At 43.5% G+C, this 13393-nt stretch overlaps 2 protein-coding genes across 3 annotated transcripts; both read right to left on the reverse strand.

Moving 5' to 3' along the window:
• Window positions 1-350: 350 nt before the first annotated feature.
• Window positions 351-5767, reverse strand: LOC4338032 (NAC domain-containing protein 73). 2 transcript variants are annotated; one of them, XM_015782463.3, is made up of 6 exons: window positions 5637-5767; window positions 4141-4283; window positions 3810-3990; window positions 1842-2344; window positions 1349-1519; window positions 351-729 (listed from the first exon to the last, which is right to left on the reverse strand). In XM_015782463.3, the coding sequence occupies exons 2-6, from the start codon at window positions 4264-4266 to the stop codon at window positions 646-648; spliced, it is 1065 nt and encodes a 354-aa protein (XP_015637949.1). In that variant the 5' UTR covers window positions 4267-4283; window positions 5637-5767; the 3' UTR covers window positions 351-645. The 2 variants fall into 2 exon arrangements, with proteins under 2 accessions (XP_015637949.1, XP_015637950.1); XM_015782464.3 differs by having other exon boundaries at window positions 1345-1519.
• A 2385-nt stretch (window positions 5768-8152) lies between these two features.
• Window positions 8153-13384, reverse strand: LOC4338033 (uncharacterized). The gene is made up of 4 exons (XM_015781950.3): window positions 12741-13384; window positions 9499-9654; window positions 8958-9360; window positions 8153-8487 (listed from the first exon to the last, which is right to left on the reverse strand). The coding sequence occupies exons 1-3, from the start codon at window positions 13323-13325 to the stop codon at window positions 8959-8961; spliced, it is 1143 nt and encodes a 380-aa protein (XP_015637436.2). The 5' UTR covers window positions 13326-13384; the 3' UTR covers window positions 8153-8487; window position 8958.
• Between the last annotated feature and the right edge of the window lie 9 nt (window positions 13385-13393).

The raw sequence follows: 13393 nt of genomic DNA on the forward strand, positions 1-13393 counted from the left end.
ACATACAACCGATTGCTCAAAACCCTATCAGCATCGGCTAGTATCGGCATCGGTTGAAATTACTTCATCAAATTGTCAGCCGATTGGCTCATTGATCTGCTATTTTTATATCTTGTCAGTTTCAAGATCAAACTGACTGGCATGTCCGTATCTCATCAACCTTTGGACCTGCACTGGAGCTAAACAGATATCCCAGGCCATTGTGTTCGTCGACTTAGTTCGCGCCAACATAGATCCGGCACCATCGGCCGAGCGTGGATTTTTCGTCAACAAAGTGATATTTTTACAAAAAAAAAAAAGTCAGAAAAGGAGAGTTCAGAGATTGAGAAACAGGGAGCAGATGCAGGAAGTGGATGAAGAAATCTATCATGTCTGATTTTATTGATGTTAGTATCCTACAAACATAAACAGAAAAACTACATATTACCTCTATTTCATAATATAAGAGATTTTGTACATGTATATAGACAGTCATTCTCAATAAGAAACAATACTGCCCTACGGGCTAAGAACAGAAGTAGATAGGTTACTAGCACTAGCACTCTAGCAGTAGCCGAAGATATTACAGCCAGTTTCTGTTGTACGTTTCAAAATCAACACTAGAACCATTTACCAGTTAAGTTCATCTACTGTGAATCCAGGAAGTTATCCATGTTGATCTTGGTTGTCAGGAGGCCAGCGCTGGTGAGGCCAATCTGCTTTTTGGGGCTGATGAATTGAAGTTCTTCCCTGTAGAATGTAAACAAGTCAAAAGGTTTAATTTGTAAAATGGAAGTGTCGTAATGTTGAACTGATTAAGGCTGTATTTAGTTCCACGCCAAAATTAGAAGTTTGAAGAAATTAGAATGATGTGACGGAAAAGTTAAAAGTTTGTATGTGTAGAAAAGTTTGATGTAACGGAAAAGTTGGAAGTTTGAAGAAAAAAGTTTGGAACTAAACAAGGCCTAAAAGGTAAAACAACATCATTTCAATGGAAACAGAGCACGACAAAAACAAAGTAAACAGAGCATTGATGTACTCAAGTTTCTAACTAGAAGCTGCCTAAAAAGTTCAGGTAACTTTCCAAGATATATAGGTGAAGAACTTGGAAACAGAAGTCAACAGCAATTGAACTATCGGAAGGAAATCTGATCTCAAAGCATTTCATTTATAGTAATATATATGCAAGGAATGGCAATGTAACAGCAATTTAACACATTATTTACTTTAGTATCAGAAAAGAAATCTTTTCAGGAGTAGGTTTTTTTTAGGGACCAAAGGCCATTAGGCCAGGAATTGAGGAGTTAGTTTCAAATACAAAGATGTTCAATTTCAGTAAACGAGGAAACATATGAACTGAATTACCTACATGAAGATGTTCACTTCGGAATAGCGCCACAGGAGAATACAACTGTTTGTCGACAACGACAGGGAATGAACTGGTGGTGGGCACAGGAGTTACTTTCAAATTGAAGTTGACTTGGCGTTGTGCTGGCATGCAGTGGTGACCCCGATCAACTTTTACTTGTGCTACAACATCCTGCAGTATCATGTGTGATGAAGTTAATTCATGAGAATAATTTTACAGTTCTTGGGGATGTACAAAGATTTTCAGCATTAATTTGTGGACTAAGACTGTAGTATTGGAGAGGTACCAGCTTCAACTAAACTAATGAATACAACAGAGGCCCTGTTTAGTTCTAAAGTTTTTTTCCAAACTTCCAACTTTCCATCACATCAAATCTTTCATACACACAACTTTTCAGTCACATCGTTCCAATTTCAACCAAACTTCCAAACTTCAGTGTGAACTAAACACAGCCAAATTCAACTCTTGACAGATAAAACAGTAGCTAAGTTACCTGATGCAGTCTCTTCTTGGTAGGAGCTGAGCTGAAGTGACCATCATCAGCCTGCAGCTTCAGCACTTGCTGCTGCTGTCCCTGCACCTCCATGGCAGCACCCGAGCTTACCGGTGCCTCTGCTGCGGCGGCGCTCCGCGTCTGCGTCTGGTAGAAGACCTTGGAGAGGATGAGCTCCCCTTCCTTCTCGTCGTCCAGCTCGCCGAGGTGGTACTGGTGCATCACCCAGCTGGTCTTCTCCGCCTTGCGCTTCTTGCCGAAGCTGGTGTAGAGCACCAGGATCTTCTTGCAGCCCTTGGGCTGGCCGCGCACCGTGATCTCCCGCGTCTTGCCGGTCTTGTGCCACCGTGTCTCCGCCGCCGCGACATTTCTGCCCTTGCTGGCCTGTGGATGGTCGTCAGGCTGCTGATCAGCCAGGACCTTCCTCCGCTTCCTTGTGCCAGTGGGGTAGGCCTTGGCTGACCGGTGGAAGAAGTGCTTGCTCAGGCCATCCCTTGTCACACCTGTTTTTGGTGATCACAGATACAAGTTACTCCAGTACTCCAGTCACAAAAACATAATATACTATTGTTTTAGACATCGACAAAGCCTTCGATATGTAGTTTTGATCACTAGTTTCAATGGTAGCTAGAACATTCGGAAAACCCTGCGAATTATAGCTAGACCACCCGTTCTTTTCTCCAATAAGAGTTGGATGAAGATTAAGATTTTCGTAGCACGCTTTTCAAACTGCTAAACGGTGTGTTTTGTACGAAAACTTTCTAAATGAAAGTTTCTCTAAAATATCATATTAATCTATTTTTCAAGTTTATAATAATTAAAACTTAATCAATCATACGTTAATACCACCTCGTTTTACGTAAAAAAAACTTAATCTTTATCTTCATCTACATCTTCATGAGAAAAGAACACTTTTCATGACGATATACTTTTCAATGTTAATATATATTATATACATATGTGTTCTCTTCATATATCCAATCCAATGCTGTGCAAAGTTTTTGAAGTTGGGCTTGAAACAAGTCTGAAACGACATGTTTACATGGCCGCATTAACTATAGTCATGATTTTGTAAATTTGGTGGTGTCAACGCCAGCTACTATATTTGCTCTGTTTGGAGTACGTCGAGATTCATGTATTAGAATGATGAGTGGCAGTTCATCTGATCAGGAAATTAAAGAGTGAAGCCTTACTAACAATTTGGAAATTTTTAGAAGGACCAAATTCCCACCATGATGAGAGATAGGTGATTAAAAACAAAAACTAAAAATATTCAGGGACAACAATCTTGCATATATAGGCAGTTGGTATCTCTATGCACAGCCAAGGCCTATATAGGCAGTTGGTATCTCTATGCACAACAATCTTGAAAGGGAAATTTATCAACATAAGTTGGCGTGCCTTGTTTAGTAAATGCATGCAATCTAAATAGTTAGGAAAAGGGTTTCAATTCGACAATATATAAATGTTGTATCACTATGCTGGTTGGCTATATCCTAGGAGAGAATTCACACATGCAAATAACACTGGAGCTGGAAAATATAGTACTATCTTTTAATTAATCTGGTCGATAAGGTTACCTTTACATTCATATTTAGAGCCTAATGCTAACCGACTAAATCACAAACCGACATTCACAATACAGCTCATTAATAGTTAACATAATATCCAAAAGTTTCTCTCACTAGCTAAGTTATGAAGTACACTGAATCGAACTAATCAACTTTCTTTTGACTTCTCCTACCATACCGACATACTCCATATAGCTGTGATCTAAACACATATATCTAGCAAGTAAATTTACATTTGGATTACTCCATGCCGACATAACATTTTTACAGCTATCCAACCAGGCTACCATGCAGCTTCCATTATAAAGTCAAATTCAAGTTGACTTTGCCATCTTAAGGAAACAAAATTAAACACGCAGCACACCAAAATGATATATGTGATCGAGATTTCACAAACCGGGCAGGTTCTCAGGATGTGTGTAGCAGATGCCATCTTCTCCTTGAATGGTGTGTATGAACTCATCGATGAGAGGGTGCGATGTTGAGCCGCCATCCTTCACCTTGGCCTCCAGGTGCTCAATCAGCTCCTGGTCCGTCGGATCGAACCTGACGCCGGCAGGCATCCCAACCATGTCGAACTGCAAAATGCATTTGATACAGTAATTAACTAATTAACTAACATCAGATCGAAGAGAGGTCGATCGAATCCATTATTGCAGTAATCAAGAACAAACAATCACAAGCCTCATGTTGGTTAATTGATTGTAGCAATGCATGCGTGCACCTACCGGCTTGTTGCAGTCAGGGTCGTGGCCGCAGCTGGGGCACCGCCGCGACGACGCTCCGGTGCTCGGCCGGTGATCGCCGTCGTCGTGCTTCATTCCAATGCTTCCAGAGGCGCCGTCGCTGCTCATTCTTGCTTGGATCGACCCTGCGCCCATTCATATACGTGGATCGTGTATTAGTTAGTAGTAAAAATGTGAAATGATAAATCAGGTTGATTATTGCTTGGATCCATTTATATACACCAGAGAGGGCGGAATTCAATTAATTCGTGCAACTCACGAGTTAAGGGAAACCGTCAGCAGGTCATCAGGTATAGTGGACTGGCCCACTTAAGGGTTGAAAATTTTGGAATGAAAATTTCAGAATCTTTCATCTTTTGTAAATGTTTAGCATTTTTTTTAGAAAAAAAAATTGACCAAAGTTTGTTCAAATTTCAAATTATCTTCGTGCCCCAAAAGAGAGGGCCAAATCAAAGTTTAATTTTGAACCCTGGCCCACCTGCATCCCTATGGCTCAGGTGCATGCGCAGATGCGCTCCATCTCATGTATCTCTCTCTCTCTCTGACAATCACCTCTATGGTACTAAATCGAAATTAAAATTTATAATGTTATGGAGTGTAAAAATGGTTCGAATTCAGTTAACAAACTTAAACATATGCTAAAAATTCGTGACTAATGGACCTGTTCACTGCCTAAATTCCGAACTGGCCGCTAGCGTGCGTTACAGTACAAAAGATTTATTGCTTCGCAAGAAAGCAACATTTATTTATCGAAGAATTACGGACCCAGAAATGGCATATTTACAAACGAAAAATAATTTATAAATGAAAATTTTCTATACGTGTTTTTAGCGATCTAAAAGTAAAGACTGGAAAATAAACTTCGATGAAAACACCCTAAAATTAATCCCAAATTTAAAGTCAAAAATTTAAATTATAAGCAAGTATAAGAAAAAAATAAGGACCTTAAACTTTATAAACTACTACTGCCTCCGTCAAAAAAAAACCCAAAAGAGTCATAAAACTATCCAAATTCATTATATTAGAAGGGATCGCATCCCCTCCTAACTTGGCTTTTTTAACAGAGAGTACAATCTACTCCCTCTATCTAAGAAATACCTAAATTAAGGAAGAGATACAACTTAACATAACGAATTTGGACACACTAGGTTGTGTCGTATCCTCAATTCTTTTTTTTATACGGAGAGAGCATGCAACGATCAGGAAAAAAAATAAAAAAAGAACGAAAGGAAAAACCGCTTCTTATCAGCAAGATCTGGGAGGGATTAAAAGGCGCGCAAATGAAATTCAAAATGCGATTCAAACACACACACACACACACATACAAGAGACATGGCATGGCACTATGGCAGCACGGACATTACACATCGATCAAGACGTGGATGAAGCAAATTAATTAATCACAGCAAGCAGCAGGAGAGAAGGGGAACTGAAACTAATCATCGATGGCCAACTAATAACCAAACCAATAAACCAACCTTGGTTGAGCTCGATCTGATGAGACTGAGAGGCTTAATTTGATCGAAGAGGGGAGAGATCTAAAGAGATGGAGAAGAAATTGGGGAGGGAGTTAAATTTGAGAGAGAGCACTTTTTGAAGGGTGTGGCACAAGAAGAGAATAGTGCTTTCTTCCGCTATATGGGCACGGGAGCTTCCTTGCAAACCAAGCTATCCCCGGACAGCTGGTGGGCCCCATCTGGCAGAGGTCCTACTTCCTAGCTGGCTTTGATTGGCTTCCCCTACAAGCTGCTGCACGGTAAGCGCCCACGTCACCTCCCACGAAAATCAAAATAAAGTATTAAAATACTAGACGCTCTCCTGTTAACGCGCTCCCCTGTTAACGCGTTCGCACCGTGTACATACATACCGTACATCCCTACATGCCCAAAGTGGTTTTCATTCAATGCGATTTGCATGGCTGCTTGTATGTACATTGGGAAAAGAAAAAATTAAGGCCTTATTGGGATGGGCCTCATACGATCCTAGGATGGGCCAGAATTGATAGTTTGATATAGGAAAAAGTACACCGAAGGTCCCTCAACTTGTCATCGGGATAAAAAAACATCCTCAATCAGCAAAACAGATATGCGAGGTCACTTAACTAAACAAAACCGGTCACAACAGGTCCTCTGCGGTTTTGATCCCGGTTTTATCCTACGTAGCTGCTGAGTCAGCGTTGGACCCACGTGGGCCCCACATGTCAGCCTGTCCAGGTCAGCCTCCTCTTTCTTTCCCCTCTTCTCTCCTTTCCTCTTCTCTCTCTCTCTCTTCTTCTCTCTGGGGCAACGGGCAGGACGGCGGCGCCGGCTGACGGGTGGGGAGGAAGGCGGCGGCGGCGTCAGCCTCCTCTTCGTGCTCGCCGACGAGGAGGAGCAAGGCGGCGGCGGCGGGCGGCGGGGGGAGCAAGGTGGCGGCGTCAGCCTCCTCTCCGTGCTCGCCAACGAGGAGCAAGGCGGCGGCGTCAGCCTCCTCTCCGTGCTCGCCGATGAGGAGGAGCGGCGGGCGACCGCGGCGGCGGAGCTGGAGCCACACGCGCAGCCGGCGGAGGCGCGGGGAGGCGGCGAGCTCGTCGGCTTGGCGGTGGCGGCGAGGCGAGGCAGCCCGCTAGACCTAGCGTCGCGGCGGTGCCGCCGCCGCCGACGACAGTCCTCCTGGACAACGTCCTCGCTGCCTCGCAGACGGAGATCTGGATCAAGACCGGGATGCCGACGAGCACCCTCACCAAGCACCTGCGAGGCCTGCCGCTCCTGCTCGCCCGCCGCCATCCTCGTCGCGTCGTTTTCCCAACCGCCGCGCCGCTTCGCCATCTTCGCCGTCTTCGCCGTGCCGCTCCTCTCCTTCCACTTCATCTCCACCGGCGAGTAGATCTCCACGCCGGTGAGGTTGGAGGCGCGCGGCGTCATGGCGTTGGACGCGCCGTACGCTCGGGACACGCCGGAGCGCGCCGCGCCGCCGCCCGTGGTGGAGGTTGACGCGGAGCAGCGGATGACGGCGTGGACTCGACCGTCGCGCCCCGCCTCGGCGTCCGCCTGCAGCGCCTCCCTCCCGTTGAGCGAGACGACGTCGGAGTCGACCCGGAACGTGGCGATGCTTGCGTCGACGTCCGGCGGGAACTGCTCGGAGATGATGGTCGTCACCTGTCCGCTCCACCGACCCACCTGCTCCTGCGTGGCCGCCGCCGCATCGCCGGTCGCCGGCCACCGCCGCCGATCCTCCTCCTCTCCCGTCTCGCCCCGTCGACTTCCTCCCCAACACGCCGGTCAGCCTGCCTAGGAGAAAACCGAGAGAAGAGGAAGGGATAGATGATGTGGCACTCTAGCATGTGGGGCCCACGTGGGTCCCATGCTGACTCAGCCACCACGTCGGACAAAACTAGGTTCAAAACCACCAAAGGACCTAAAGCGAATGGTTTTGATAGTTAAGGGATGCCCGGTATCTGGTTTTGCGATTGGGGGATGATTTTGTATCTCGATGACAAGTTAAGGGACCTTGGGTGTACTTTTTCCTTTGATATATCCATCCATCCATCCAAAACGAAGCTAAGTTAAAGAGCATCACCAATAGCAAGCTAAATTTTAGTTTTTAGGAAACCTAAATAGAATTTTAGGTGTAAAAAATAATTAGTATCTCCATCTCTTGGTGATGGCCAAAAATTGAAATTAAAAAAGTAAAAAATGAGCCCCCTACAAACTAGAAATCACCTTTTTCTCCGCGTTAGTGAAGAACGAAGAATCGCTAGCGATTCTGTTGGACTCGGTTTTTTGAAAAAAAAAAAAATCCCCAACCTCAATGATTGGGAATCATATATACAGATAGTAGATACTGTTCATGATGTTATAAGGTCGAGTTTAGTGTCAAACTTTTCCTTCAAACTTCAAACTTTTCCATCACATAAAACTTTCCTACAGACACGAAACTTTCAACTTTTCCGTCACATCGTTCCAATTTCAACCAAACTTTCAATTTTAGCGTGAACTAAACACACCCTAGGAGGTACAGCATGGGAGTGAAATTAGCAGCAGGAATCGCTTTTACATCAAATGAATGGATCACATAAAAGGGAGTAGGGCTTAACTGACCAAATAGACGGTGTGGTTTGTTTAATCATGGTTCATCTATTGAGAGATACAACATGAAATACATAAGTGTTACGAGGTTGCCGATGATCCAAATCTTTCACCAGGTTAACCCCACACAGCAGTACAAGAAACTTCCCATGTGCCGCCACAAAGGCTTTCGTATCATCAACCGAAGTACATGTCTCTGGACTCTGGCTTCCTTTCCAAGTATTCTATTTCCTTGGATAGGAAGGAAAAGAACAAGAATTACCTGGTACATGGGAGAAAATGCATAGTAAGTATTAACTGAATAAATAGCATATGTTAGTAATTAGAAATTGCCACGCTTTTTCTTTCCTTCTGTTTTTGCAACAAGGCCCAAATGAGGGGGGAAAATAGGTAAATGGGTTTCGTGTCAAACAGCCTTCTGGACTCACAAAAACTATTGCAGGCATTCCTTCCTGTACTAGCAAACCTATTCCAAACCTATTCCAGGGTAAGCCTTTCAATTTATTTCCCAGTAAAAATATCACAAGTGCCATCACAATGTTTGCCAAAAACCAGTGGCATCATGTTCATGTCAAATAAACCCATGTAAAACAGCAATTGAATTCACCACAAGAAAATTAAATGTCATTTCGTTTGTCCCAAAATTATTAGTCCTAAACAGTTAATACTAACTACATTAACTATCATAAGAAAATGAAAACAGCAAAACATATTAGGAAACATCAATTGTACCTCATGAATCTACAGCAATTGGAGTCGGAACGGAAGCTTCATCTTTGGATACTTCAGCCATTGCATGGGCACGGATGTTAGTTAACACTGGCATCTCCTTCTCCCTCCAGATTGCATGAACTTCGTCCGTTCGGAATCTTTGAGTAAAAGTGGACTCCTCTAGGGGAGTGGTCATGCCATGTGCGTATGCCAGTAAACCAGTGTATGCAATCATTGCCCCGTTGTCAATACAGTATCGATCATCGGTTGCGAACAGCCTACCCCCTCTTTCTGAACACATTATCCTCATCATCTCTTGCAAACGTTCATTGCACCCAACACCACCAACAATAAGAACATCCTTCGAATCACAATGTGCCATGGCACGCTCAGTGATTTCAACAAGCATAGCAAAGAGAGTTTCCTGGACAATTGGCCATTATGAATCTTAATTAGAATAGCATATTCATCTGTATACTTAACTAGAACATATTCCAGGACAAGAATATTAACTAGAATTACAACAACGTTACTATTTATGTTAGTTGCGACACACATGTACCTGCAATGAGTAGCATAGATCTGCAGGCGTGCACTCATTATTTTTAAGCTTCTCAATTGCTGTAGCTTCAATGAAGCTCAGTATGCCACTAAATGACACGTCCATACCCTTTACAACATAAGGGAGATCAATGAACTTCTCTCCCTTCTTCGCAAGCTGAACAAGGAAAGACATATAATACATTGGATAAGCATGAATCAGGGAAAAGGATTGGGTACGTGGTAGAAAATCGCAATGGTAAAGATAATTTTTTTCTTAAAAAAATGTAAAAGGAGCTAGTAGAACAGGTTTGACACAAATGGGAAGCTTCATTTTCTAAATATGTTAAACTGCTAAAACAAGAAAGGTGACTTATAAGTTAATACAGAGTACAGTACAGTTTATCAATGTACTTCTGCACATCACACAAGCAATAGAAGAGGCAATGAATGAAATATAGACCGACACAACTTGATCAAGATTTTTCTTTGAGGCTGATGGCCATAACGTTACCGAGTATACTGAATAAGGCTTAACGTTACCAAGCATTCTAACACTTTAAAGTTATTTAGAAATAGAATGGAGCTACTGCATGCATGTTATTTGTGCTTACTTTGCTAAATAAAATGGCATGAGTGGATATTTGTAAAATGCAAATTTGTGACAAGAATTCTTTACAAAAATAGAACTGATTTTCATACACAATTCAACTATTGAAGGCACAGGCAGAACACAGACAATTTCATCACGATTATCCTTTACGACTCATGTGGAGAAAAATAATAAATACATAATTCTGCCTCTAAGTCTCAATAATGGTCAAGAGTATCTGAGATGTCTGCACACAGACAGCTGCAACATGCCTTTAGAGAAGGTTGGCCTGAATTGTCAGATTATACAGGCCAGGAAAGGGAGTAGCAGCAGCAGTATACATGCCAGGAAAGGGAGTAGCAGCAGCAGTGAACAAGAAGGAATAGTCCATAAAGCTCCCAACTGTTTGGGCAAGCTTCAGGTTGAAGTAACCTATAGCCCCAAGTTGAAGTTGAAGCTTGGGCCAAACAAATAAGGAGCTACATGGGCTTTTCATACCATCTTAATAGTGAACACTCCAAATAAGCTAAAGCAGGCTTCATTATTACCAAACATACCATGATTATGTCAGCCTAATATCTAGTAATGATTAAATTTTAGACATACTAATTTTTTCTTTTAAAAAAATGATGTTCCATGGAACATAACTTTTATTCTAATGGTCTGCATAAATTTAGGGGACATCATGTAAATCTAGGACAGGCAAATGGATGTAGACGTGAGTGTTGATAGAATACCAGGACAACCAATATAATGAGAAAAGAACAAAGCTTAAATGTAAGATCTCTCCAATCAATGTTATATCAAGAAACCACTTATTCCCTCTAGTTCTATACTTCTTGACGTTTTGGACAAGGTCGAGGTCAAACTTTTTTAACTTTGACTATCAATACTTTTAAAATCTTTAGTTTAAAGACACTAGAACAACATATCTTGTCTTACAAAGTACTATAATAAAAATAAAAATATATTTATTGTATATAATATAATAGAAAAACATAGTCGAAGATATATTTTGGAGGCCGTGTCAATGTCCAAAACGTCAAGAATTATGGAACCGGAGGGGGTAGTCATTAGAAAGATGGATAATATTGAATCAATCCAAACACCAAATATTATCCACACTAATATCAATTATCCTTCTGAACACTATTAAAGGAAGCTATACACCAGTTAGCAGAACACATTGAGCTCAGCTAGAACAGGTACCAGAGAATTATTGATTTGTGGTGCTTGTAGTAGGGGCAAGATAGATTGGGCTGTGTTCAATACTACACTTTCTCATCTTCTACTCCTTCGTTTTCCGTGTGCACGATTCCCGAACTGCTAAACTGTGCGTTTTTTGCGAAAAAAAATCTATTGTAAAGTTGTTTTAAAAAAAACCATGTTAATCGTTTTCGTGCGGGGAAGAGAAGTTCCCAACTACTCCTAAACACAGCCTAGCTGTGTTCGATTGGGGGGACTTGGGAACCCTTCCCCCGGCACGCAAAACAAAGTGACAGATTAGCGCATGATTAATTAAGTATTAGCTAAAAACTTGAAAATGGATCAACATGGATTTTGTAAAAAGCACACCATTTAGCAGTTTGGGAAGCGTGCGCGTGGAAAACGGGGGAGCAGAAGTTGGGAAAATGTAGTATAGAACGCAGGCTAAGTGTACAATGTTTCTGGTTGAAAATATTGTACAGGCCATAAGAACATGTGAACTATGCAGGCTTCATACAGTCCATTTCTTTTATGTAGTATCATCACGTATGGCTACATTCTCCTATTGTGCACAAGTTATTGACACGTATTTAATAACTTGTGCTCCTTCTCACTCACATAAATTAGCTCATACAGGCAACCAAACAACATCTATGCACATTTGTGACAACTTCATATAGTTGACCAGACAAAGTGCATCTAAAAAGGCAGCTTAGCTTGCACCATCTCAGGATGAAGCCATATATGATCCCATACCAGTTTTAGAGCTTCAAGTGCTAAACAATCATGAATATAGTAATCCTAACTGTAAATTGAAAACATGCCTATTTTTGCTTTTAGTCAAAAAGGATTACATTTCGGTTGGTTTTTTAGTTACCTTGAAAGTACTAAGACAATGTCTGATGGCCCGCATGAGCTACTTTGTGTAAAGGAGAAGAAGCACAAGTGATTGCATAGACTGAATAAAACAACGGGAAATGCTGCAACATGATCACTCTGGACACATGTTACAAGGTTGGATGTGCCAAAAAAAAAGGCTGTACAATCCATTCAACCAAACATACCCCATCATTCCATCCTATACACTGGGCTCATATGGGTGCAACCTATTAGCAACTTAGAGTTGAAAAGTTTAACCATTCCAATGAATAGGTCAACTTCTCAATGGTAGCCTGGACCTAGGATCGATGAACACCTCACAGAGAGCAGAAATCCTCCATAACAATTCCTACTATCTAATCATCCTGTTCCTACTTTATCCACACTAGTCACCACAATTTAGGCCATTTCAATCACCAATTCAACAGCACTTCAATGGCATATCCATGAAAGTGGTGCATTGATTTAATCAAAATGGCAGAAATTAAATCAAAGTAAAGTTGCACATACTGACAGGCAGCTACAGCCATAGCAACATCAGACGGGAGGTAGGAAATATCAAGTCGGCATTTGATCGAACACATTACCTGCTCGATGTTATACCCAGGGCTAGGATCATTGGACAGCTCAAGCACCCTGGCAAAGCGATCGAGGCAGTTCCCCACCGCGATGTCGATGGTCTCGCCGAAGATCCTGTACCTCCCTTCGCTGTACGCGATGACCTGCGTGTTCCCGCCGGAGACGTAGAGCACGACGGGGTCGACGGCGCCGGTGACCGCGCGGCCCATCTCGACGTGCGCGACGCAGTGGTTCACGCCGACGAGCGGCTTCCCCCAGAGCAGCGAGAGCGCGCGCGCCGCGGCGGCGGCGACCTGGAGCGGCGCGCCCATCCCGGGCCCCTTGGTGTAGCACACGCAGGCGAGGTCGGCGGGGGTCACCCCGGCCTCGCCCAGCGCCGCGCGGAGGAGCGGGAGGAGGTGGGCGAGGTGGTGGTGCGCCGTCTCCCGCGGCAGGAAGCCGTGCCCCGGCGGGGTGACGTAGGTGTGACGCGGGTTGGAGAGGATCTCCCCCGAGAGGGAGACGACGCCGATGCCGATCTTGTTCGCCGACGACTCCAGCCCCAGCGCCAGCGGACCCGGCGGCCGGCGCCTCGCCGCCGGCGATGACGTCATAGCTGCGGGGGCGGCGGCGACGGTAGGGTTTTGCAGCGAAGTGAGGGGACACGAGAGATGAGACGAAA

This window comes from Oryza sativa, chromosome 5, assembly GCF_034140825.1.
Source record: "Oryza sativa Japonica Group chromosome 5, ASM3414082v1".
Taxonomy (NCBI): Eukaryota; Viridiplantae; Streptophyta; class Magnoliopsida; order Poales; family Poaceae; genus Oryza; species Oryza sativa.

Bases quoted from the DNA above. Each gene is read 5' to 3' on its own strand.
- LOC4338032 (XM_015782463.3), bottom strand. From the start codon at position 4,266: ATGAGCAGCGACGGCGCCTCTGGAAGCATTGGAATGAAGCACGACGAC. The intron at 2,345-3,809 runs GTTTGTGAAATC...CACCAAAAACAG, and splicing joins ACATCCTGAGAACCTGCCCG to GTGTGACAAGGGATGGCCTG. The intron at 1,520-1,841 runs GTAACTTAGCTA...ATGATACTGCAG, and splicing joins CCAAGAAGAGACTGCATCAG to GATGTTGTAGCACAAGTAAA.
- LOC4338033 (XM_015781950.3), bottom strand. From the start codon at position 13,325: ATGACGTCATCGCCGGCGGCGAGGCGCCGGCCGCCGGGTCCGCTGGCG. The intron at 9,655-12,740 runs GTAATGTGTTCG...TTCCTTGTTCAG, and splicing joins CTGGGTATAACATCGAGCAG to CTTGCGAAGAAGGGAGAGAA. The intron at 9,361-9,498 runs GTACATGTGTGT...CCAATTGTCCAG, and splicing joins ATCTATGCTACTCATTGCAG to GAAACTCTCTTTGCTATGCT.